The following is a 27060-nucleotide window of genomic DNA, read 5'->3' on the forward strand; positions in this document are numbered from 1 at the left end:
TCTAGTTGTATATATGTATAAATAAGTTTATTTTTACGTCATGTAAATATTTACATAAAAGATTCGATTGTCTAAAAGATCGTAAACCTTATTTCTTCAATTAAGTATCCAGTAAACTTTTATTTATCATTCATCCACCTAGATTAAAATTAAAATTCCTCTATACAAACAACAAATCAGGCGCTAACATCTAAATCACCTTTCAAAACCCATTTCTCTTCAAATAAGTATAAATAAACATGTCCAACTGGCGTGTAGGTAAGTTGTGAAAACAAAAGAGTTTTCAGCAAACATCTTAGATTGCCAGCGAGTGGTACACATCTGTGGAGTGGCACCTGACTCATCTGGTGCGAACAATAACATGCACCTAGTTGCATCTAATACTGAGTAACTATGTTATCGCTCTAATGGCGATAGGCTTCATTCCTGACTTTCTTTTGTTCCATATCTTCGTCTAGATCAATTATTTATAATGATTAATTAGTATTATTGACAAGTAATGATAAAATTACTTCATAATTATAAAATCTCTTTGTCATAAGTCATACTAAATATTACCACCAAATATAAAACCGTACCTAAAAAACAAAAGATTATCATCACGCTTGTTGTATATAAACAAGTAAATAATGAAAAGCCTCCGTGCTCATCCAATGACAAATGACAATGGAGGGTACATCCCTCCAAACACCACGCATTGCATTGTAAGCTCTACTATACTATAATAGAGCATGAAATTGTATGGCGGCGCGCGGAGGATGTCCCTCGCTATCTTGTCTGGCGGGGGAGGCGCCGACCAATCGGCAGCCGCGCTCAGCGCATCACTGTCCTTATCTGTACATACCTACTGCGCATCCTCCAACCTATGTACCAGTACATAAATAAACTGAACGTGACACCAATTTCAAACACATTTTCCGTGAAAGTAAAGACAACTTTAAAAGTTGACAAGAAATCGAAACTCACCTTGCGCGTGGAGGCGCCTCGCCACTGCTTTGGACCGCATCGCCACCGCAGTGACAGCACAGGACACTCTCCTCAATAATTAAATTGCGATCGATGACACACTACAATGTAATTGGAAAAGTTTTTCTAAAATGGTACGGGAAAACGTGTTGAATAGCGCGCGCTCGCTCGGAGAGGATCGGCAGTGGCGCGCGGGCGGGCGCCGGGAGCGTACGTCACCGGTCCTGCAGGATGCTAAGGGTAAGGTGCGGTTTGCGGCGCGAAGAGCGCGGCGTATCACGCGAGCGGTCGGCGGGACACTGCGTTCACGTGCTCTACCGCACCGCGACCGCGGGGAAAGCGATTTTCACGCGGGAAACGATAGTGACCGGCCGCGCTGTCTCGGCGCGAGCCGCGGCTAACCACCTACTGTCACCCGGCACGGCGCGGCCCTTACGCGACAACACCCACGGCCTCGCCGCCTACGCCTCCTTGCCCGAGCCTTCATGCTTCACACATGAACAAAGTGTTAGTTACACTTTATACCCGCGTATTTACACAAACTATCACCGCAGTTCAGCTGAAACTGAAACGCAACATCAATCGACCGTCAATTACGTATTCCCTAATCTTTCCGCCCTTGTTCCACGAAATAACAAAACTTTCTGCTCGTAGTAGCAAATGCGAGCTTCGGAAGATTCAAAAGTTTACTTAGTCGAAGTTACGAAACACAATGGTGGAACATTATGTAATGTTTTGATTAAATCTAAGTTTAGTCACTAGGGGGAGCGCGTTGTAAGGCTTCCATATAATTTTCTTTTGAAACAGTTACATCTGTTAAATATTTTGTTTTGCTGAATAATTTAAGCGAACATAATGCGTTTATTAATTTCTGATGAAGCGTAACTGCTGAAGAATTCTTCTAAAAAGGTTTCAAATTATTAAGTAACTTGACGTAATAAGCCAAATTATTGTTTTTTACAGGTGCTGACCAGTAACCCTTATTTCCTTTTTAAAATAAAATTGTTTCTAGTAGTAGTTTGGTAATATCTTGAGACTTTATGGAAAAATAAAAATGAAAAATGACTTTCATACCTGGTTGATTGCATTTTTGATTAAGTACCTAAGTAAATGATTAGTGACTAGTGCATGCCAAAGTCTAAATTAGAGATGCTTAAGTAGATATTGATAAAGAGTCAAAATGTGAGGCTATGTCATTCACTTTCCAAAAATCCTGATATGCACATATCAAATTCCAACTGGAAAATTCAAATAATGCTTACTTGTTTTCACTTAAAATAGGCTACAACCTCATACCAAGCAATCGGTATCAACTTTACCTATTATCTTCTCTGCGATTAAAGTAGATAATCAAACTCACTAACCTAATCCTACCTTTCATAATCAACACGCCTACATATCGACGTAGTTCGACGAGTCAAGCTGTATGTCAGAACTCTGAACTATCGTCGGACAGTGGGGGAAGCCTCATCCTATCCTCCCCTTCCCTTCCCCCTTCCCCCTAGCTCTCCCGAGTGTAGCAGACATACGAGTTAGCTGCTAGCTAGTAGTTAGCACCCAAGTATGGCCGTGATTATAAGTACCTCGGTACAGTGTACATGAGATGATTTTAGAACTAGGAACGTCTGAGTATTTTGGTTGGTTCTAGAGATTATGCTTTCTGTAAATCATATTATCACATAATATCTGCTAATTATGAAGGTGAAGAATAAGACTGTACCTACGGTTTTCATTAAACTTAGCAATAATGTTGCCTATAGGTACGTCTGAATTAGGTACAGGGTTCTTTATGTTACCGGGTGCCGGAAGTATCCCCATAGGAAGCAGATGAAATTTAAAAAAAGCTAAAATAAGCTGGCTTTAGCAGTCATTCTTTCATATCGGTAGGTAATAGCTAGTCGGACTGACTCTTATTTCTGATCTACAGTCACATCGCAAATAATCGCGAAGGAAATACGTGAACCTATATCAATAAAATGATCTAAAGATTGAATGTTAGTTATTTGACGAATAAGCAGTTATCTTATTTAATTAGCAGTAGGCACCTAATCTTTTTTTACTGTAATTCCGTTATTCCGAAACTTTGTTGTGACGATTGGAAAATCCATCGCAACTAATTCATTGAAATTATCATTCCAGTTCATAACAAGTATGATAAAAATAATGAATGGTATTTTGGATAAGCGTTGAACCTATCTATACCTATACTTTGCATTTATAGTGGTTTGGAAATTATCATTTAAAAACTGTGTAGGTATGTGACTGATAATGAGATTTTTATAAGTGCTAATGGGTCGTTAGTAGGAGATTTAAAATGTAACAATCATCTGCTGAATTATTTCCCACCTATGTTGGAGTCGGCTGCCACTCTAACTGGATGCAGCTGAGTAACTAAATATTTTACATGGAGCGACTGCCTATCTTACCTTCTCAACCCCTAAGAACCTTCTTAGTAAGACTGGTTGTCACATTATAGATCCTGACCACACGTAACAACTGCCAAAAATGAAGAACTGACAGCCAGACAATTTTTTTTATTTATTTATTTATTTAAATACTTGCCTTGCCATATCGAAAAACGGAGGAACTCGTCATGTTGTTATGTGATCTGGACTTTGGAATAGGAGACTAAATAAAACGTCTGTGTAGTCCCAAGGTTCGGTTTTTTCAGTAAACAAGATATTGGTGAATATAAAACAATATTGTTGATTATGCATTTAAAATAAGGCTGTTTACATATTAGGAAACTTACACACTACACTGTCAAGGTGTTCACCCATCCACGGACCAACCGCAGCCAGCGTTTCACTTCAATTGGTCTGCATAACGTCTGCATAGTACTTACTTCAAACATGGGTCCTTACCTGACAGGCAGGTACTTAATTAATGATACACATCGTTAATTGGCTTTATTGGTGGTAACATTACGTGTTCCAGGAAATTGATTAAATTCTACATAATCTGAGATTATCTACGGCTTTGAGGAAAATCTTAATTTTTTTATTGAATAAAAAAACCAACATTTGGACCATGATTACTTAAAATGTAGAATCATCGTGACCCAAGATAACTTATCGTCATCGTTAAGTCAGTATAGGGTAAGTAGTTTGTATAAAAATACAGTTCCATGCCATCAACTTACTAAGAAAAACTTAGTAGGATCTTGTTTCTTAGGTATCTACTTATTATTGGAAAGATATGCTCAACTCTTCTAAAAACCAGACTTCATGTGCTGAGAAGCAATTCCAGTCTGTCGTGGGAAATTAAAAGGAAATAACAGTCCATAAAAACACTGCCGGAATGAAATATAGTATTAACCACTAAGCCTCTAAGAAAACCACTAAAACATAATGAAAGCACCCCAAACATTTCTATTACGGCTGCGTGTCACCAGTTATCTAAGCAGACATCTATAATAACTCCACCTGCACACAAACCATAACCAAGCCTGATAGGCACGAGTCTGAAGAACTTCGAGGACGCAGGCACCCCCCCACTGGGGTGAGGGGGGAGATTGGGGGAAAAGGGGGGTAGAAGCCGTAAATATGATTATCAGCGGGGGAGGCGACGCGGACTAATCATATTCTCCGCAATTTACATAAATATTAGCGTGTTCCGTGTCACACGAGTAGCCGTGAGGGCTGTCCGGCTGTGCGCAAGGATAGGCGCAAACACAAAAGAATTAATAGTAAACAACGAAAAGGAGCCTTAATTATATGGTTTTCGTCGTCATTTGTTTCAGTCCAAGAAGATATTTGAAGCAGGCAGCAGTCAGTAACAACATAGATAGAAAGAATTTGATGAGCAAAGATTTAGCATTTCAGGACGAGTAACTTCGTAAAAAATCTTTATCATATGCCCAAGCTATCTCAAAAACACCACAGTTAGTTTAAAAAGTCCAGGACTTTTTAACGAAGTTGTTAAGGCTTCTGAAAAGGACAGCCTTCGTTACGAAATTCTTGAAACAAATGACAACGCCAGGCCAGCACAACCCTGAACAGTCATTAGGAGCGTCGGCCACCTACCTTTTAATGATACCGTAAGGTCGATGTTAGATACGTAACTCAGAGGTCGCTTTGTCTTTTTTATGAATGATTAATGTTTATTAATGTTTACGCCGCGACGCCATGCATATTCAAAAGAATAACCGCTTAGGATCTGTTTGATAAACGTAACGTAACATAGCAAGGAATTGTGTCATGTTCGTAGTGGGGTGGGTGAATTTTCTTTCTTCCCTCCACTTTGATATTAAGGAAATTATAAAAATTAAAATGCATTTTGCATTCTACATGAAACGCTAGTGTTTTTTTTTTTTGCCGTGAGAGTTGCACTATGGTCTGTTTAATGTTTTAAAATTCTATCGTGATTTCTCTTCTATTGATTTAAGATTAATGTTTTTTGATATATCATGTAAGTCCCTCCTACCTACCTGCATTGACATAGTTGTACATGTAGCTTAGGCAAATTACCTTAGTAAGTAATATTAATTTAATCATAAGGACAGAGCCACAAACATCAATCCGTCCTGAAATATCGTGAACATACAAACTCTTTTCTGTTTTCTATTTACGAGTACTTCTCGGGCGGATCTTTACTGTTTCTAGTTAAGCTTTTCTCTGATAGACCTTTCCTGTTCAACTTATCAAACAAAATAAGTTCATAAATTCATTACAATTGTTTGTTTCCTTAACTTGCGCAATCTCCATCCTCAGAAGCCTTAGCGATATTAAACCCTTTCCATTTCTTATTACTTAGGAAGAGTTAAATTAATCGAGTCAATAATAATTCATACGAAACATTATTTTGTTCTACAAATCTCGAATTCTTATACGACACACGTGTAAGTCAACAAAGCATTCCATTAATATTTCCTATTCTCATACAAAATAATACCATCAAACGAAATTCCTTGAACAAACCTGAGATTTGATAGCGACAAATTCAATCCCGCAATTCAGCCCTCGTGAACAAAAATAAATTATTAATTACTACACCTTAAGAACAGATTTTACCCTTCCCGTAAATTAAGGGGGCCAGATGTTAACAGACTCGAAACAAACCCCAAATATCTTGTTAAGCCACCCACTGAGTGTCACCGCAGACATAGGTAGCTAAAACACATTATATCATGAAAGTACGAGATCACACCTAATGGTGAACTCGGAAGATTGCATTTGCAAGATCACGACTGGTGTATTTGACTTTATTGAGTCGAGAGGAATTCTTCCTTATATTATATCGTACGAAGATGTGCTTTCAAGCACGTAAAGTCACCTGATATGATTCGGTCTCTGCCATTCTCCACCTTAAAATTAGTACGATACAGTTGATAACTGATTGTGGCTCAGCGGTGCTTAAGGTCGTTTTCTTGTAGGGAGCATGTGATATGATATCAAGGCGAGACAGAAAGGGACAGTAGAGCGCAGGCTCCTCGGCAGACGTCGCGGTTGCCATGGCAACACATCGATTTGCACCCACCCCCGGCCGCTCCCGCCAGCCTCCGCTCGTATCCAGGTCATCCAAGACCATCAGAGCCGATGTTTGTTAACATTTAAGTAATTAGCTTGTTATGACGCCCTGTATGTATGCTACATGTATGCGCTTTCACAAACTAATAAGTCACTTCAGTTTAGCTTTCTACAAAATATTGCAAACTGAAACATTAGAAACATAATACGTGGGTTTGAATAAAATTCAGACATCAAAGATATTGAATACATAGGTGCCTTTAATTATATGAAATTCACAACAGCTCCATTACACAAAAAAAACCTTCTTTAAAAATAAATAGGTACCTAAGCTTAACTATTTTGTAAGTTTGTAAGCTTGGCAAATGGCTACTTACACACAAACTGACTGAACAGTAGATGAATACAAAACATCACGGCTAATTGAATGTTAAAAACCCCAAGTAAATAATACACGAACGTTACCAATCACATAACCATGATTAGGTACTCCAACAATATATAATTCCTTTACAACATATTTACCTTACCTTTGATGTTCCTAAGAAAAGTCGACCCAATTCTTATCTCAAAGACACGTTAAGCCTCTGAGCCTCGTCAAAGGTAAGAGGCTGGACCTAATAGGGCTACTCGAGGCACGAGGCTGCCTCCCGAGGCCTTTCCTCCTTTGACGTGCCGACAAAATGAAGGCAATTTAAAAAGGCGAAACGACACGGGGATTTTGGTAACCTACTTCGCTGATGGAGTTGTAGACTGTAAGATATAGGTACTTTTACGAAATCTTTATTTTTTTTAGTCTCTTTGATGATTTCATGTTACCAACTGATTGTTCGATACCTATTTATGGCTAGAAAGCATGTCACTTACGAGATGATGTCAGGCAGAGAAGTATGGAAAAGGAAGACACGCTGTGCGAGCTGGCAAATATAATTTTCATCAAGACAGGAGGATGATGATGATTTTTATTCTTACCAATTATTGGTACAACGAGTTTTCATATGCTTAAGCACTTCACTGTCCACGATTCAGAAACAATAGTTAAACAATCGGTGTGTATCACATAATATGACTCATGCACGGGACAGGGAAATTATTAAAATGCATTTTGAATGTGTAACAAGCCTTATCATTCTACTGGCCTTTTCTAATGCAGGGAATGAATAAGCGTTAATCACCAAGCTTGCTAAAAACGGATTGGAGATTTCTGACTTTAAGGTACAGGTTTCCTCAAGAAATGTTCCTACACCTCAGTCTTTGTGGTCCAAGATATCAACACTACCTATTACAATTAAAAAAAATACTACTTCTAAAAACACTGATAAGCAACTGGAAAGCCTCGATGTCTAGATGATACAGCAATACCTATTTATTATACCAATGCCACCGACTTCTAGATGCACCTTCCTTGCAGTTTTTAGTGGCAAGCACAGTTGTCTGTAATCAATGTGAATAATATAAGCCCAAACACGATACAGTTAATAGGTACATACCGTTGCAGTGTTCCCTCGACTTTCTCTCGTCTCCATCATCAAGTCATCTCTAAAGCTTCATTTGTTATGTATTTGAGGGATAGATTTATATAGCTTACATTTTCCAATTCCCAGGAAAGCTGACAAAAAAAAATAACTATCGAAACGGCATATGACGCAGTCATTTCGCATAACTGTATAAGCTTAGGATATTGCAATAGGGTCAGATTTCTAAATCTGTCACTAACGAGTGTGGAGAATGGGCGCGTCGCCTTTAAGACCTGTCTCTTAGATTCTCAGCCCAAGATAATACACCGTGAAATAGAGTTCACCTTATTGTTTTATTATTGACTGCGTTTTATCTCAGGAAGTCGTAAATTCATTGTTGAAATGGAGACACAGTTAATCATCGTTTTCGATGTCAGGATATTGTTTGAAACTCTATTGGGAAAATATCTATGTACTTACTTAGGTACTTATAATGATGTCCCATTATGTCAATTATTCTTGACCTGTGTTCGATATGTGTTCGATACATACACATAAGGCGATTATCACACTGCCCCGCATGATGCAGCGTAGTGCGTGGATGCGTTTTTTTCCGTTGTATGGAAATATCTCCGTTTGTATGGAAAACACGCACAGTCCAACACACTGAAAATGCATCCACGCGCGTTCATGCGGATCACGCACATACATGCGGAGAAACACGCACCCCCGCGCGTAGGTGCGGGGCGAGACGCAAGGTATGGCACAGTGAATCCCGCAATGCCGCGCGTGATTTTGAATGGGCGTGACGTGTATATTTGAAAATGGAACTCGCTGTGCGTGAATTTACAAAACGCACCTACGCGCGTGAGTGCGTGAAAAACCCGCACGATGATGCAGATCTGCACTCCCGCAGGAACGCGCGTAGGTGCGTCGACACACAAGATGCAGCGTGATGCGGGGCAGTGTGAAGATCACCTAAGGCGATTATCACACTGCCCCGCATGATGCAGCGTAGTGCGTGGATGCGTTTTTTTCCGTTGTATGGAAATATCTCCGTTTGTATGGAAAACACGCATAGTCCAACACACTGAAAATGCATCCACGCGCGTTCATGCGGATCACGCACATACATGCGGAGAAACACGCACCCCCGCGCGTAGGTGCGGGGCGAGACGCAAGGTATGGCACACTGAATCCCGCAATGCCGCACGTGATTTTGAATGGGCGTGACGTGTATATTTGAAAATGGAACTCGCTGTGCGTGAATTTACAAAACGCACCTACGCGCGTGAGTGCGTGAAAAACCCGCACGACGCAGTGTGATTATCGCCTAACAGTGAAATGAATTGCATTTCATTTATGAAGACAAAAATAAGAATTGAGAACAGTGACATCTAGACCCAACTGCTCCTACAAATATGAACTCAACACCATTGCTATGATAAACAAAAGATAAACATACCACCCCATAAAATGAGAATCAAATCTTTCTGATTAAAGTGACATCTAGCGCCAAAACTTATAATCACTAAGTACACAAGATGTTTTATTGAATTTTACATAGATGTCGCTATAAAATCTGTTGCACCGACTAGTGATGACAAAACAATTTAGTCGATTTTTTTCCCTGTTGATCAATAATCAACTTCAGACATTTTTAGACGACTTAGGAAAGTCTAGGCTGGCCCAGCAACTATATCTATTACAAAGATTGGCACACGTATTAATTTTTAGACAAAATCTAGTGTCAATAGGAATAGAAATAGGTACATTTTTAATGCTTTTCATTCAAAACATTACGGAATAATCGAATTAGCATAATTTATTAGACAAACATTACACAATGACTTTGGTTTTGTTTAATATTAATGCATTTTTCGATGCATGCTAACCAAAATAATAATTTTTAATGTAAAAACATTATTTCGATCTATTTTTCTTAGTCAGTTTTCCACACAAAATGATCATGGTGAAAACAAGAGTGCAGCCCTCTTATTGACGTTAAAAATAATATTTGACTGCTTTACCGACAGTGCACAAGAGACGCATGCGCGTCGTGCGTTTTGTTTTTTTCTCTTTTTCTATTGGTTTGTTTTGTGATTTGTGTCATGTCCCGAACCCTAGCTTGTATTTTCCATAGCTTGTGTATTTTATGTTATTCAAATTAATTACGATTATTTTAAAAGTTTGATGGTAGAATTAGTAATTAAACTATTTATAGTATTGTGATGATAAGTGCTGTGAATAAATATAGTATTCAGCGCTGGGAAACTAAAGCGGCACCGTGGAGTCACGAAAACGAAGGTAAAAAATGTTTTCATTGTTTCTAGCGACGCTTGGCTGGGAAAGAAAAAACGGAAATCGATGCCACAGCTGCATACGAGCTTCAAATTTACAGTTGCAATGGGAGACTGACTGCAAATTTTAACTTGGTGTTTGGGTACTTTAGTTTACTATAAAGTTTAAAGCTGTTCTCCTACGCTGGCCACATGGGTCGATAATCATTAAACGTAACCTGTCGGCTTCAATTAGGTATTTCGAAGCTTGCAGAGACTAAATGCGGCTACATTTGCGTGAATTTATAATTAAAGGAATATTTGAGACTGCATGTAATGTGGTGCTTATGTAGGTAAATGTGTATGTTTGGAACCAGCTGTATAATAAACTAAAGTAAACAGGCGTCACTCGCACCATTCGAGTTTCTTAAACACTTATTCATTGTTCTTATTAATTTGAATTTCCTTCAAATAACCAAGTGTTGACTATATCAACACTGAAATATAATTTTTATGTTCATTGTTTTTTTTTTATCTTTCCATACTTAGCATTTTTTCAACACAGATGGGTTTCCGTGTCTTTATGCACATTACTTAACAAAGTAAAGTTATTACAGTCAAATGATGATCAACAATCATAAACTAGAACTAACTCAGAAAACAGACAGACAAACAAACAGTGGCATACTACTCAGAGAACATCGCTTATAACCAGCAAACAACTCACCCTATCCAACTAACACCCACCCTTAATTTAAACCCCTTCATTCATTCATAAATTTATTTAGAGAGAATCATTTTTTGTATAATTTGTAACTGCAAAAATAAAAGCTATTAAGTAAAACATAATAGTCAAAAATTATTACAAACTTGTCCCCGTGTGACAAATGTGGAGGTACCCACAGCTCTAAATTCCCATCTTTATATAATTTATAAATATTACAACTAATTGTAGAACACCCAAATTCATTTGAATAGTTATTTTAGAACAACATCACACCTTGCACACTATACAAAGTACCTTATTTAATTAAAATGTAACCACAACCATGCAGGAAACTATAGCACTATTAAATATAGTCATACTATGCCCGGGTATTCCCTCTGAGTAAGCTCACAGACATAGTTTTTTATCTTTAGGTTTAAATCTGTGCCACACCTATTGACTCACGTGAACTTTGAATCTCTTTCATCTTATTCTTAGATGTAAAGATTACGGATAAATGGAATTATTCATATTAGTTGGTATTGTGAATTCATGCAAGGTAAATACTATATATTTCCATTCTGCAGCCTCTATGTATGCATATTATAACTAAACAGTACGGCTTTTGTGAACCAACCTAATGGCAAAAACTTCCAAATTTTATTTTGTACAAACTAAATCTTGTTTTCCTTTTTATTTCAGGTAATATCTCAAATATAAGCCTCTTTACCTTCTAAATATTTAATGGAATATGGTAAGTAGTAGCTGTTAAATATTTATGAATTACTTTACACAAAATTCTGGAATTCTAGCTGGTTTTCATTCCAATTTCAGATTGTAGCTTTACAGACATTTTTTTCTGTGTTTTTTTATTTCCACTATGTAACAAAGAAATTAAAATTATTATCTGTATTTCATTAAGTGGGCAATAATTCTTATAATGTTGATTGATTAATGTCTGGTACTAAGTACCTTAGATTCTAATTTACATGAAAAGATACATAGGTTATATAAAAAGTTCACCAAGTAAGGATTCAGTACATTTGAAGTAGGTCAAAATTTGGTAGATACTTATAATGTTTATAGATTTTGTTACTTATAATGTTATTTTTAGTCTAGAACATATAAAAGGTTAACGGCCAGTTTCTTCATCAAAAGTTAATGTCTAAAGTAAAAGTAACGGTCAAATTCGTTTTTTCAAGGCTAAAGTGACAGCAAAACTAATAGAAAAATTGAATTTGACCGTTACTTTTACTTTAGACATTACTTTGACTTTTACTTTGGCTTTAACTTTTGATGAAGAAACTGGCTGTTAGTCATTAAAAGCATTTTAAGCTTTTTATCTCACTTAATTTTACCAATTTTTTTCACTTAGCTAGTCTGATAACAATATTGCGTAGTTCTGAAATATAATCTAGATGTTATATCTAATACATGAAACGTCTTTCGTGAAATCATATTCTTGAGAAAGAGGTCTTTTTCTTTATCTTATTTCCAAGAGTCCCTTGGAGACGATAGTTTCCAATAAAATGCTAATGAAATCCAATCACGCTCTAAGAGGTTTTTAATTGCGTGATATTAAAATGACTACGGCGAATCTATTGCTACTGTAGACACTTTAGAAATCAATTAATGTTGTTATTTACATTCTATTTTACGACTAAGAAGATCACAAAATCCAAAGGCATTCATTTATTTCGACAAACAAAACATGGCAGTTGCAGTTCGGCAGTAACTCATAAAGACATTCTCCAAATGTTGCCTAAATGTGTACATATAGAATAAACGTTTATTATATTCAGCAGTCTACCTGAACCGCGGCGGTCCGCACCGCTCCGGGAGCGACTCAGCAAAAAAGTAAAAAGATAATTTTTCGTAGAGTCGGGCCACGGACGAGAAAGAACAAAGGTTTTACGCTCTTACCTAGTTATAGCTAGTTATACGGGCTCCCCGCAGGTGTAACTTGTTATCTTTTACCGAGAATTCCTTTTTTTTATTTTTCTCGAGGATCACGAGAGAAAATGTCTATGGTGTAAAAGTATCGTCGTAAAGTGTTTTGTGTTTAGACGGCTGTTACACGTTATCATTGCAACACCGCTCACACCGGAATCTCATACGTTATTCAAATTAAGTAAAGGCCCACCTCCCCTACAATGGAAGAGGCCAAACGAGATTTGAAATTGCCCAAATATGGGTGCATTAATTTTGTATAAGGCTTATGAGCAGCGCTGAGTGACGTTGGTTCTTTTATCGGTGGTAATTTTCGTGTTTCGTTATGCATGCAATGCAGGTACGATAACACGCGAAGTGAATTCATCCAAATGTTGGTAGTGAACATGAGGCTGCGGCTAACATCATCGTGAAGTCGTTAGTTATTAGCAACGCTCAATGTTCATCCGGCTTCGATAAGACCAGTCGTCACGTAAGCGGGTTTCGATGGTAAAAAACCTGCCTGGTGGCATTCACCCGGCGCCCTTGAACTGCTCGCCGGTTCACCACTCAGCTGGTCCGAGCTGTTCTAAACCTTGAGTTTGTCTAGGCCGTTCACCCAAGTCCTGAAATAACCACTTGAACAATTGTCCACTAAAATAATTGCGTACCCAACAGAATAGTAGAGTGACACGACGTGACGATGACCCCGTTCTATTTATACTGCTTAGGTACATTCCGATCATTAACTTTATTATCCCGCTCTCGAGATGGTACCTACTCCCTAAGTTTTACGGTAAACATGTTACTGGTCATAACTTTTAGCCGGTTTATACACGGAAGATTGGCGGCGAAGATATTCAATATTTACTACAAACAACTATAAAACTACTTGACATTTAAGTAGGTAATATAAACATAAATTAACTACAAATTGATCAAGTATTATGTTCATTAATGCGTGGAATCCAGCAACCACATAATTACACATTTGTTAATGAGTAGTTTTGTCAGTAAGTTCTACAACTTGTTAAGTTTCTACAGAGTATCGTAATTGCAACTTTGCATTAATTATATAACATTGGTATTATCATATTTAACTATGTTTTCAATTTGAATATGAATAGTTTTATTACTTCTGTTATGTACGTAATGCCAACATCTGTATCTGTGGCAGTAACGCGAGAAAAACCTATTGTTTCTGAGTGCGGCCAGCTGGTGTTTAATATCTCGATTTATTAATCATACAACCAACGCTGACAAGACAGATTATTAATGACTAATTATAACAATGAGTGGTGAACAATAACTCCACTGAGGTGTAGATATTTAATAAGATTCCGCAACACGATTTCTACAAGCATTAAGCCTATCACGTTGCCGTTTGGACGAAGATTAATCGTTGCCCAACGCCATGTTCCACCTGGGCATGATTTGTTCTATACTAAGGTCGCATTTTGTAAGGAGCTAATTTCATGCAATAAAAACAACAATATCACTTTCCAATTCAATTCACAAATTAATTTTACGACTGTAGAAGTTTCCAAGGTTTTCCTCCTCGGTTGCAATTCTAGATGAAGATGATCGAGCAGTCATATTACAGAATAATCTTCAGGGTTGTACAGACAATTCTTAGTGCTTACAGTATCTCAGCGACGTCAGTACGTATTCTCGTCTGCAGTTACGCCATCTACTTACCGCAACCTTGTTGTTCTAGCGCCCATTTGTTTGACGTGTATGGATATAATTTGCTATTTGTGTAGGAACCCTGAGTGGGTCGTAATATTGCATTGTTACTACCGAACCCATTAACAACGCCAACTGTCTGGACGCTATGTACTTAATTATGATCTGCGCACGACTGCTTCTTATGATATCGTCAGAGCGACATTAACTGCTATTGCCACTGGCTATCTCTCTTTAGAGCTTACCGTATTCAATATACTTTAATGTTCCATCCAACTATCGTTAAAGGAGTCGCAAGTGGCAGCTACCATAATGGGTAATATAGCACTCTGGCTCGATTGAGTGCCTTAATAAAAACTTTTATAACGTTATTTAATTAAATCCCCAATTTAACGTAGCGGCAAATTCGTATTAGAGTGGGAACTGAAATGCAAAGCGAAGGCGACAGAACAAGAATGTGAATCCTCTACAATCTGCTCACGTACGGTGCTGTCAACTTTCGCAATGCTACCTCGCGACACTCAAACGGTAAGAAGACTTGAAGGCTAAATAACAGTCGAGGTTGTGAAGCTGCCTACGTGACGTATCTTCATACATTTTCACGTACATTTTCTTTATCAAATTGTTGTTATACCGTTTTAATCTATAAAAATATATTACTATCATAACGTAAGCTCGCAAATGGGCAACATAAAAATCCAATTATTTTAATTTAGTTAAACGTCGCTGAAAGCCTCTGGCTCGACTTAGGTCAGTAAAGTCTAACAATTCGCAAAGAAATAACCGTTTCAGATAAATTATTTTGTTACCATTGCCATGTTAATTTTTATCTAAGGTTAAAGCTGTGATTAAGCAGTCATTAGCAGTTGGATTGGGCAACAGTGCAGAGGGAACGCAATCAAGGTTTCACAGGTCAACGTGTCCTCAGCAGGCATCCTTACTTTAAGCCGAGCCATTCACTTCGTACAAAATTTCACCTTGTGTCAACTGCATTGTGTATTTCATCAACGTTCACATCGTGCGAAAGGTCAACAACGCGGTTATACCATATGTCATATCGTATCCGCCGCTGCCTCCTGCGTTTACGTGAAAGCCACGCTTTCTACGACATTTTGTTGATGTGTTCGCTTTATAAACCAGATCGACAATTGCTGTTCTGAATTTCGTATGGCATCGTCTTTGTGTGCCATCAGGTCTCTTATCAAATTGCTTGGTATTTTTGTTACACAACCATGCACTGTATATTGTGTGTGTAACCAAAAACTTTATATTTTCATTTATATTTCGCGAAGTCAAACGAAACTCGTGCAAAACAAGTATGGAACAGTAAACAAGTTTTGTACATCGTGTAGTTCCTGTCTTGTATGTTAGATGTGCGTTTCTTTCCCATGAAAGTAAGAAAAGTTTCACGTTCAAAGCTATTCTTATCTTGTCGTTGCAAAAATAACTCTGCTTTTTTCTTTTCTTGACAACGAAAATCTAGGTGTTCAGGAATCGGTTCATAGAATTACTCTTAAAGTCCCTTATTTTATTTAAGCTTTTGTATAATAAATATATTAGAGCAATTACATTATTGCTTATAAGCGAAGAGCTACGTTACCATCATCGGAATCGGACAATGCGAGCTCTACTTTCATTTAACCCTCCGCATCAAAAAATCAATACGCGTTCCCGAAATCTCTGCACCCCAAAGGACCAACGCTGCGTTTATTTCCAAGCGTCGCTAGTAGACGAAACGCCACTATTCTCCAAAATTATCAAAAGTAAGTGTTTCTTTATCACGACCTCATTAGAGTTGAGTGACAGATAATGTTGGGTGCGTCGTGGGAAATAACATCAGTACAAATTAAATACACACTTCACTGCTAGATAAAACTACTTTGATATGTAGTTCAGATAGAATGTGAAGGTTTTATGTTGTTTTCGTACTATAAAGTTAGGTTATGGTTCCAAAATTGGAGATGAAGGTACCCAAAGTTATGAATGCAAAAATGGTAAATTCGGCACGTGATAAATCGTTCGAAGAAAACTTTCAAAATATTTATACTAAAGGAAGAGAAGACAATAAAGGCTGCCTACTCTCGCAGTTTCGCAAAACTAAGCGTAACTAAATTTTTCGCCAACATTTTCCTCCATTCGCTTGCCTCACCGTAAACGTTTGAGGAAAATATCGCCAATTTTGGTTGAGACCTCAGTCCAATTTAAAACGTAGGTAATAAAAATAAGTACCGTAGTTTATAATATTGACTTCTAATTAAAGTAAACAGTAAATATTTATTGGGTTAGTAATCTATTCATTTGGACTCTTAAAGAGTGCTTAAATATGTCGATTTAAAAAAACATCTAGCTGTCAAAACTATTTTTAGAACTACCGTAAAGCCTGATTAGGTCGTATATAAATCCCACCCAAAACATAAATGTGAAAGACTGCCAAGTTCGATAATATGGGAACGCTTCGCCTATAAAAGAAGTGAGATCTGAATAAGTACCAAGTTCCATACACATACCTCAGTTAAAAATAGTTACTTTTTAATGATGCTACTTGGCAAGTTTTCACACACCTTGTTATAAACCTACTAAATGCAATGAATCAAGTATTTAATTTTCTATTAAAACTTGCCAAGTAACATCATTAAAAAGTAACTATTTTTAACTGAGGTATGTGTATGGAACTTGGTACTTATTCAGATCTCACTTCTTTTATAGGCGAAGCGTTCCCATATTATCGAACTTGGCAGTCTTTCACATTTATGTTTTGGGTGGGATTTCATTTATTTTTGTAAGGTTGTTTATTTTATTTTTTGACGTGACAACGTCTTATAAATCGATGGAGCCGGCTGCACGCACGAAAAAACATGACTCATGCGGCGTTACCTCGCTCTGAGGCGTTCCGTTTAAGGCTTGAAGTGCAAGCGAGAGCACGCAGCGAGCGACAAAGAGGCACAATCGGCAGCTACTCACGTTGTCACGTTCAACTATCGTCAGTAAAACGACTTTACAGACAATGGTTTTTTTCATATGACTAAGTTAGTTAAGGAAATGACTCATTTATTCTATCTTTCAGATTTTTTAATACGCACGCTTCTTACAAAGAAATGAACTAGATTTACCAACTGACTGACATGACATGTTATCATATACAAGCTGTTGATTTGCATCCGTGCCATATTCAATGACGTAATTATGCTACTGATTCTCGACCCAAATCAACAAAAAAATTGGCAGGTAATTTTTTTTATTATTTTTTTTTCCGAATTCCCTCAATGTCATCTAGCCGTATTTTGAACTTGGCGCGTGTGTTACTGGCCTTAAAACCGTGCTGCGCCCTCAAACAAACGCAAACACAAAGCATACGCAACGATCATTCATAATTTTCATTCATAAAATTGGGTTACTTCTGAAATACTACGACATAAAAATGACAAAAAAAGTAGCGCATATTAGCTATTTCCCGTCTACTGTAATTCAAATCGATTATTTACGTATTTTATGTCCTCCTCCTGAAGTATGGCACAAATGCAAATCAACACCTTGTATTATGTTTGTGGATCAAAGTTACACATTCGTTATTTTCGAAAGTGACTCACACTTGGCCGTTTTCAGATTTTTACTTTACTTTGACTAAATACAAACCTTTGTAATGAATTTCAGATCGGTACGACCATTCGAAGATACATTATATAAATATAGATTAATTTAGTTCGTTTTAGTTCCTTAGGGGTATAAAACACCTTCATTATTTTAAAACCGACTCACACTTGACCATTTTCAGATTTTTCCCTTTACCTTGACATAAAGACCTACCTCCATGCCAAATTTCAAGTCAATACGACCATTGGAAGTGGTCTAGGTTTTTGATGAGTGAGTCAGTCAGTCAGTCAGTCAGTCAGTCAGTCAGTCAGTCAGTGAGTGTATAGTAAAAATAGCGATTTTCTGACGTCAATATCTCAAGACCTACAATAGGTATATTAATGAAATTTTGTATTTTAGATACGTGAGGGGGTCTCAACAGATACTTGAAATTTGATATGCGTGAACAAAATAGATTTTGAGTTATAGGGTGTTCGAATTTGGCCCGAAATGGTTCGTGTAATATAACCCACGGCCGGTGTGTCGCTTTTTTTGCTCGAACTTGGCGGACACACTGCCGTGTGTCTAGATGATCATTTTCCTTGCTTTTCTCGTAGGTATTCTATATCTTGTAACACATTCCTGTAGGTACGCCCTGAACCTGAACTATAATAATTTGTTACCTAGATGTTACTCAAGTGACAGTTCGCTTGCTCATCGCTTATAAGTAGCAGAGCTGTCAATTACTTTGTCCTAAACAATGGGAAATAATTTATCAGTACCTACTTGATGATATTATATAATACTAAAGGTGATATTAAATATTATTTTACCTATTCAAGTAATGTGTTTAATTAAACATTATTCAATACTTGATTGCATGGTCCTTGCCTGTGATTTTATGAGCTGAGAACTGCCTTAAACAGATTAAAGATTGTGTCAAAGGGACAGTAGCATTGATAACAATGAAAATAAAGAAATATCTCGATCGCAATCCATTAATTTGTTTCCCAGGATAGTTCGCTATCATTATCAGCTCGCCAATGTTTAACGTGATGCACGATAAGTTTCGTACTTATCTAACAATCCTTGACTTACTCAGGGCGGTTCCCAGTATCTAATAAATAATATTTAATTAGCACTGATTACGATTGCAAACGGGCGTCAACGATTACAAACTTACAATTTACATAATAATAGACCTTTTAACTGAATCATTTATCTCTTTGAAACTTTCAAATTCAGTTGCGTTTTCCGATTCTATTCATCAAGAGTAATAAATACATACGTATTGATTAGCCGCGGCGATTCCCTTTAACTATTTACCATTTTTATTTATGTTGTCATTATCATAAATCATTATGCAGCCGCGTGCAGCTAGATCATTATTGTAGTTATTTTGGGCTGAAAATTTATATTTCTACATTAAAATTGTTTTATAAACATTGATAGTGCGCTATTTATGGAGGTAATACTCGAATTAATTGAATAATTATGTATGTTGAACCCGTGTTTGATTTAATTAATCACCTGAACGTTATGATCTTTGGCATGTGAATGTGACATCATGATAACTTATGTTTTATTGTTATTTATTTAATTAGTATACCAAGCAGTATCAAGGGGTGGATTTCAACTTGAATCTTTTGTATGCATTTCTTTTAAAGCGTTAAAATAGTAGCAACGGTTTGTCAGATGACTTCAAATGACTATTGATTTGTATATGAAATGTGCGTATACGTATTATTGTTATCATATCATAGTCTATTCAGTCAGACATCACGCAAACGAAACACGTAATTCGACAGGTTTTTCTTTTTATCAAATAAATATGAAAATTCATCTCAAGTATTTTTTGTAGCTTTGGAATGTTGCATTTTGGTAAAAGTAGAAATACAATGAACCAATTCTAACGCGGTACAGAATTTAAATAAATAAATGTTAATTCAAAATACCAAGAAATATTCGCATGGAAAAAAATCATATTAATGTTCTTCCAATCTTTCTGTGTTCTAAGTAACCATCTAATCATCACACGGGCAGAGATTGCATTAATTTTTTTTTGCTGGAGGCGAATGCTGCGAATCTTGTGGTCTTTTAAACTGACCAATGTGTCATTCCGTGAACAGCTAAAGGCGAAAGCATGGCTCTATACGATCCTTTATCCTATTTGAGAAAGGAGGTGGGATTCTGGAAAACACTAGAGACCAGCGTCAGCGTCAACCAAATTCTACATAAACATAAACAATCGAAACAGAAACCGAAGGCGACACATAATCCACACATATGCAATATACGGACCATCTAGCGATGACCACGATTCTAAGTCATGAAACGTGATCAGAGAGATATCTAGTCAGCTTAAGTTCAATCGGCTAAATACATCAACCGCGCATTTACCCATAAAAACCAGGGTTTTCTTTGCCATTTGGGCAGAACTATTATTTCTGTGAACGGCTCGGTTCCTCGACGTCCGATATCGGAATGGTTTATAGCCAATGTCACCAGTACGTGCCAGGGGTGGTAAATAGGAATCCGCTTAGCAAATCTTATGTTTTGAACCCCTGATCATCATTCAAGATGACCTATTTCAAGTCACTACTGATCATGGCATAAATGGAAAGAGTTAAGACATTACATAATTTATTCCTCCTCTGGAATTATATGTCTAGTACGAATAGTAACAATGGGTACCTGAGTGGTAAAGTACCACGTGGCAATTGTTGCTAAGCTAAATTCATCTCAATTGGTTCATCCAAATTACTGCGAGAGCATGAGACACAAACTTACCTCGCTTTTAAACAATGTTGTGATGAAATCTTAATTATCTAAACTTGCGTTATTTAAAATTCTTTAAATGTTGTCGATCTGAATAATAAATAAGTGGGCAATCGAAGACTAAAAGTTTTTAAAGAAGCGCGTTCGAAAAAACAAACTTCAGCTAAATAAAATTAACAATTTTAATTGACCGAAAGTCTAAGGCCCTCTAAACTAAAACCAACTAACATTCACGAGTTATCAAAAAATCTAGAAACTTTCAAAAACTTTTGAATAAAGTAATCATGAGTTTAGCGTCACATCCTCTAAGTTGAGGGAGAGATGGTAGGGCAAACTGCGCTATGATGGGGCGGCTTAAGAACAAGGCGCTCTCAGTGGCGCGGGGGCGGGCGAGCGTCGCCGCGTTTCTCTCTAGTATGTACGCGGAGCCAGAGGCGACCGCCGGCAGACGTCAGTGCCACACCGAGCGACACACAGACCGATCGCCTCGCGCTTCCACGCGCCCGCACATCGACGTCGCACGCGACATAAACTATTACACTTTCCTTCGATACCATCCCTATATCTATCAAGCTGTTTTAACTCCACAAATCCAAGAACTTCATTAATAGGTATATCCCTATTTCTATTTATCAAAATTTCGTCCGAAACAAAAAGTTTATCGACCCTTACGTTGCAGCCATAACAACCCTTATTGACATCACTCAGCCAATCGCTCCCTCTAATTATTGACTCCCCTAAAGTTTGTTGAAAAACCCGGTCGCTCTCAATTCTGCCCTTTTATAGCTTTAATATTTTTATTACTTTGCTCTTTGGATGGCGTGCTGGGCGCTTCTACAATCCATAGCAAACGGTCTCTCGTAGCAGTAGTTGCAACAGTGTCTCTCATTTCCTTCTTCGCGTATTTCCTCGATTGATTAATTGAGCGATACGGGGCACAATTAATTTTTTCCTCTGTTTCACTATCCGGAAAACTTGAAGATCATCGAGACTGTCGGTCGTAATCCTGTGTTGGCAAACTGTTTTGCGTCACCGTTATCTGTATTCAGGTCAATTAAGGCGCGCTGAACCATGACACTGCGTTGACATTGGCGCGTTTAGTTTTTGTGTGGTGAATGTGAAACTGGTGCGTTGTGGACTGTGAGCGTGCAGTGTGCTGCATGGTCGCCTGAGGGTCCCGCCGCGCCCGCAGCGGATGTGCACGCCGCTGCCGCCCTGGTGGTTCGTGCCGGCTGGAATGCCAGCTGCTCTTGACCTAACTAGGTAAAATTTACATCATTATCGTATTATCTTGTCATACCTACCCAATCAGCATGCCTAATAAGTGCTTCTGGCCCACCAATAAATATGTAAAGTTTGCATAATATTATCCACGATGGGCATGATATATGTATAAACGAGGTATGATAATGAGTTAAAGAACCCATCCTCAATTAGTTACTTCCATGTGTTTACGTCAATCGATTGACGAGAGGCCTTAATCGCTAAGAACAAACATTGTCTAGATTTTTCTTATAACTTTTAGTCACCGATTTGAGAACCTTACAAATCATTTGGTTGGTTTCAACCTCATATACGTTAGTATAAGTAGAATCACCATATTGTGTCTATGTAGCAGTTTCAGGGATGACACTGATAAGCGTGGTGGTGCTATGATATTATAAAAGCTTGTAGATATTGATTAACATCACAATAATTGGGAACAGCCCGCTAACGGCGGCAGCTGAACTAGGGTCTCCCCTAACTGTAGGGAGCATAGGGACCCATTCACTACGAACGCATAAAAGTAATTATGCACAGCTATGTACTGTCATTGTACACTTAAAATACACACGTAAATCATGGCATTATATCTCAATATTAAATTATTGTTTGTTGATTGTCTTCTGTATTTTATAAATAGCAGTATGCACTGATAAACACATGCCTGATACATATGTACATAACGCTCAGGCGTTTCTTACTGTTCATAATTATCTTGCTCTGGATGCCACAACGTTGAAAAGGCATTCGGACGAAACGTGTGTTGATAATTGCATCGTTATATCATTAACAAACATTTTGTTGAACGATCAATATAAAAACAATAACATGCATGATGTCATCAACAGTTGCTAGATCAACAATAAAACTGAACCAGGTATGGAGCAGCTATTAAAGGATATCTGTTTTGCGATTAAATTGAACATGGGACGATATGACTAGTGGAGCCTGAGCACGCAACCGCCATATCACTCATGAAGCATTTGTGTAACAACAATTGCTAATAAATTTTCTTTTTACTACATAGAAGTTAAGTATGGCAGCAAAATGTATCTACAATGCCAGCAACCAAGGGCCTTTTTAGCTTGGAATTTCATCTTTCCATACATCAAAAGAATACTGCCATAACCATTCACTATTTAGAATTTGAAACATTTATGAAGCATTGTGGTGCACAAAAGAATGGTTTGTTATTCTCTTCGAACAGGCATTTCAAGAAAATTCTTTCCCAAAAGCCACACGGCGAGCAACAAATATACGCTGACAACAAAACTATCCTACGGCTATAATGTAGTTGCTCCTTTATTCATATGTTCTCAGGCTTACAGTGAATTCTAGTAGCCACGTAACGTTTATGGAACGTTTATATTCAGCCGAGCGTACCACCCGCGTCGTTTGACGCTCACGGCCTCACGACGAAATCGGAGACACCCATGTTGGTGGCAAAATGTTATGATACTGCGGACAGTTGAGCTTAGTTCACATGTCATTTTATACCATTTTACACAGTGCCATGCCCCGATAAAATATCAGGCTGCATAGTGCATACTTACACAGAGTAGATAAATACAAGCACATACTTTAACCTCTTCTCTGTGGTATCAGCTGTACAATGGCAATCTATCTCCGCTCCCCCAGGAGTTGTCGCGTCTACAACGCTCTCGGTGCTCGCAATCTCGTGAAAATATGGCATTTACTTGACAGCCGAGTCTCGCAGCCATTGATAGATATTGTTACCAAAGAAACTTAGCTTACTCTTCGAGATTCTAAACTTTAGAGACTCGAGACTAAAACTCTAAACTGTAGAATTGCTTAACTATTGTTTTCACAAATATTACTCATTCTACTTACTTGGACATAACGTAGCTTTTAAAGTATTTAAAAATAATGATTTATGATTATCATAAGGAAATGTAATAAAGACATTAAAACTTCTTGCTGAAATAAGGCTTTCATTCTGTGTAACTTCTGAAATATGACGTGGAAGGACTTGTCGTATTTCATCGCAGAAAACAAAAATAAATTATGTTAAACAGTCTTAATGTACAAGTTTACAATCGATAAATGTATATAGGTCTATCAAGTTTAGCTGATCTTTAGTAATTTGCCATGGAACAGTTCGTAAAGACTGGGTATCACGCAACTTTGGCCGCGCTTTACAAGCAAACCCTCTGTAGTGAAATAATCTACTTTTTGACCGGGTAATCGCTTGGAAAAATTAATATAATAGAAGTAATCTTGATGCCTTCATACCAAGTTTTGGCTTTGAAAAAGAAAAGTGCGTGCAAGAAACCGGATTAAATAAATTTTCCAACCGTACTCTTACTCAGGTGAACGGTTTTATATTTTTGTTTTTGTATGTGTGTGTCAGTTGTGTACAATTAGCACCAGCCGTAGCTATAGTCAATGAACTGGTTTTGGTATTGGTATGCGCGGTTTGAGTACAGTCACAAACAGCAGACGCGGACGAAAGGACCGGGCGTCCGCACTTGTCCCGTTTCCACGAACCGCCGACAATTTATCCGAGTTCAGTGTACCGGTGTGGGTATGTAAACATGTGTGGCGAGTGCCAGAGAGCTACTCGAACGGGCCTCCTCTGTGTGAACGCCCACTAATAATCACTAGCTTTGGAAGCATAATACGGTGACGAGCTTGTTATTGACAAATTGACGAAAATTATTTGTATTGTTCGTAATGTAGAACATGCAAATCCATCTGTTCCAATATTATATTGTCACTTCCGTGGAAAAGTTTTTGTTTTAATGACAAATTACTATTCCAATATCGCTTTATGGGTGTACGAAGAGTAATTGACGTATAAACCACCGGTCTAACATCCCATATAACAGCTCGTAAATCGTGAATGTCCACCGGTGAGCACAAGCCTCCCCCGCGGATCGTCAATATGAACGGTCCTGGGGAGCGTTGTCGTAATCACCGTGTTCGGTGACCACCGGCCTGTGGTGGTCAAAATGTAATGATATTTGCTAACAAGTGCAAAATGCTGACCCAAGTGAAATCTTCTTTTATCTGCATATGACCATTATTGTGGGGATCTGTGGAATATTTTTTTTTAATTCTGCATCGGAAATAGTGTTCTATTTGTTTTATTGCCATTCGTGTCCCAGCTATGCTACTTGCTGATACCTACGGATAAAATACTCGTAGAGCCACTCGCAATTAATATCTATTCTAATCTAGTCTATTCCCTTTTTCAATGGATTCAGTGGTTCCAAAGATTACGACAACGTCACATTTTTACCTTTTCAAAGTAATTATAAACAAATAAAATAACTATGTTTTTATAGTACCTAATGCATCACTAAAATATTTTGATGGCATAAACATGTACTTCGTCAAGTCTCGAGGTCAATGTACTTTATTTAGTTGCTGACTGGCATTACATAGTAGACTTAAGTAACGATGACAGATAATCGATTCGATGATACCTCAATTTCGTATTCGATCTTCCGCACCAAATCGGATAATATGCTACCGCGATTTTAATCTGTCTAGCATAGATAATTTTTGGCAAAATCATCCAAATAAATAGTGCCTACAACTATAAACATAACAATATTATTAAAAAGTATACAGTAAACTATTTAAAGTTATGGTTCTAGTTTCCGACAGCGGCAAACAAAATTATACTATTGTTTCAACATAACAATGTTCATACGCCTGACCAAGTACGAACGAATCATACAAACGTGATGATATGTAATTAGCAAAAATTTATATTAAATACTGTCACGGACGCAATGTACCACACGTAATAAGGATGTGGCTGCTGTTCAATTGTTTTATCAATACCACGGCACAGAGATAATACTGATTGCTTTCCGTGTGTTAAATGAGAAACCATCAGGAAAACGTTATTGCATTGCACCCACAAGTTTTCTAAAAAAAACACTTTATTATGAACTGAATACAAGAGCCTGTTATCGTAACCTTACAAATTAAGTCATCAGTGTTATGAGGTTATGTCGATAACTTACTTTTATAAATTTCAAACTTATCGTCCGAGAAAATTGACGTCATAGTACGTCTCAATCGAGCTCTTATCGTGTGTATTAATTTTCCATGCACGCGAATAACTAATAAATTGTAAATCGCAGTGCATTTGACACATTTGGCATAACTACAGGAAAGGTATTATTAAAAAATAAACTAGTTAAATTCAAGGTACTTAGGGTTGTGGAGTGTTGAAGGCTCGAAGCCGAGCGTCATCATGGAACCACTTAATTCGTAAAGTTGGTAGGCGGCAGTTCGTTAGGCATTTCCGCGTTCGTCAGCCTTCTGGCAGCGCGGCACACGCCGGCAAGGCCGTGTGAACCTCTTTGTCTATTTTTCGACGCAAGCCTCAAAAGTAATTTGCGGTTATTCACATGCCACGTCTTGCACGCTACCTACCCTGTGACTTACTTAAATAAATTCACTTCTACTACTTAGAAATAACTGAAAATATAATGTATAGTTCCTCGGAAATCCCTTTTTTAATAGATTTTGAAATTATTAAGAGCATTGAGAATTATTCCCATGGAAAATCACTGTTAAGACAGTAAGTACGATTGGTTCTGAGAATTTTCCGATTAGTAAATGTTGTGACTGAACAAAGCATACTTAGAACCTAGCGATTATTTGATATGGAAAACGGCCACTCTATTCTTAGAATGGATAGCCAGAAATAGGTCCCTAGTATTAGTTTGAGAATTAGATTATTGCTAAGATGTTCACTGTATTAACCTAACAATCACCAAAAACAGAGAATTGAAAGTATACTTAATTGGTATAAAATAAATGGTTCCTATATCGGATGTGGAATAGAATACATGTTTTATGATAAGATTTTCAGAATTATTGGAATTTATATGTAACTTTATTTAACAAACACCAAGACATTACATGCTGGCTATGTTAATAATGTAAAAAGAAAAATAAATGCAGTTTAATATTAT

The 27060-nt window shown here is 37.5% G+C and overlaps 1 protein-coding gene across 3 annotated transcripts in view; it reads left to right on the forward strand.

Annotated features, from left to right (window-relative positions):
* Positions 1–9924: 9924 nt before the first annotated feature.
* LOC124638691 (protein gustavus) overlaps positions 9925–27060 on the forward strand; it is a 62801-nt gene continuing 45665 nt past the window's right edge. The window contains exons 1-2 of one of the 3 annotated variants that reach the window (XM_047175711.1): positions 21302–21450; positions 21889–22102. In XM_047175711.1, the coding sequence (XP_047031667.1) occupies positions 22035–22102 (68 nt within the window). In that variant the 5' untranslated portion in view covers positions 21302–21450; positions 21889–22034. Of the gene's footprint in view, positions 10199–21301; positions 21451–21820; positions 22103–27060 lie in introns of those variants that run through there. The other 2 variants (XM_047175710.1, XM_047175714.1) reach the window with 2 other exon arrangements.

Source organism: Helicoverpa zea, chromosome 18 (genome assembly GCF_022581195.2).
Source record: "Helicoverpa zea isolate HzStark_Cry1AcR chromosome 18, ilHelZeax1.1, whole genome shotgun sequence".
In the NCBI taxonomy this organism is placed as follows: Eukaryota; Metazoa; Arthropoda; class Insecta; order Lepidoptera; family Noctuidae; genus Helicoverpa; species Helicoverpa zea.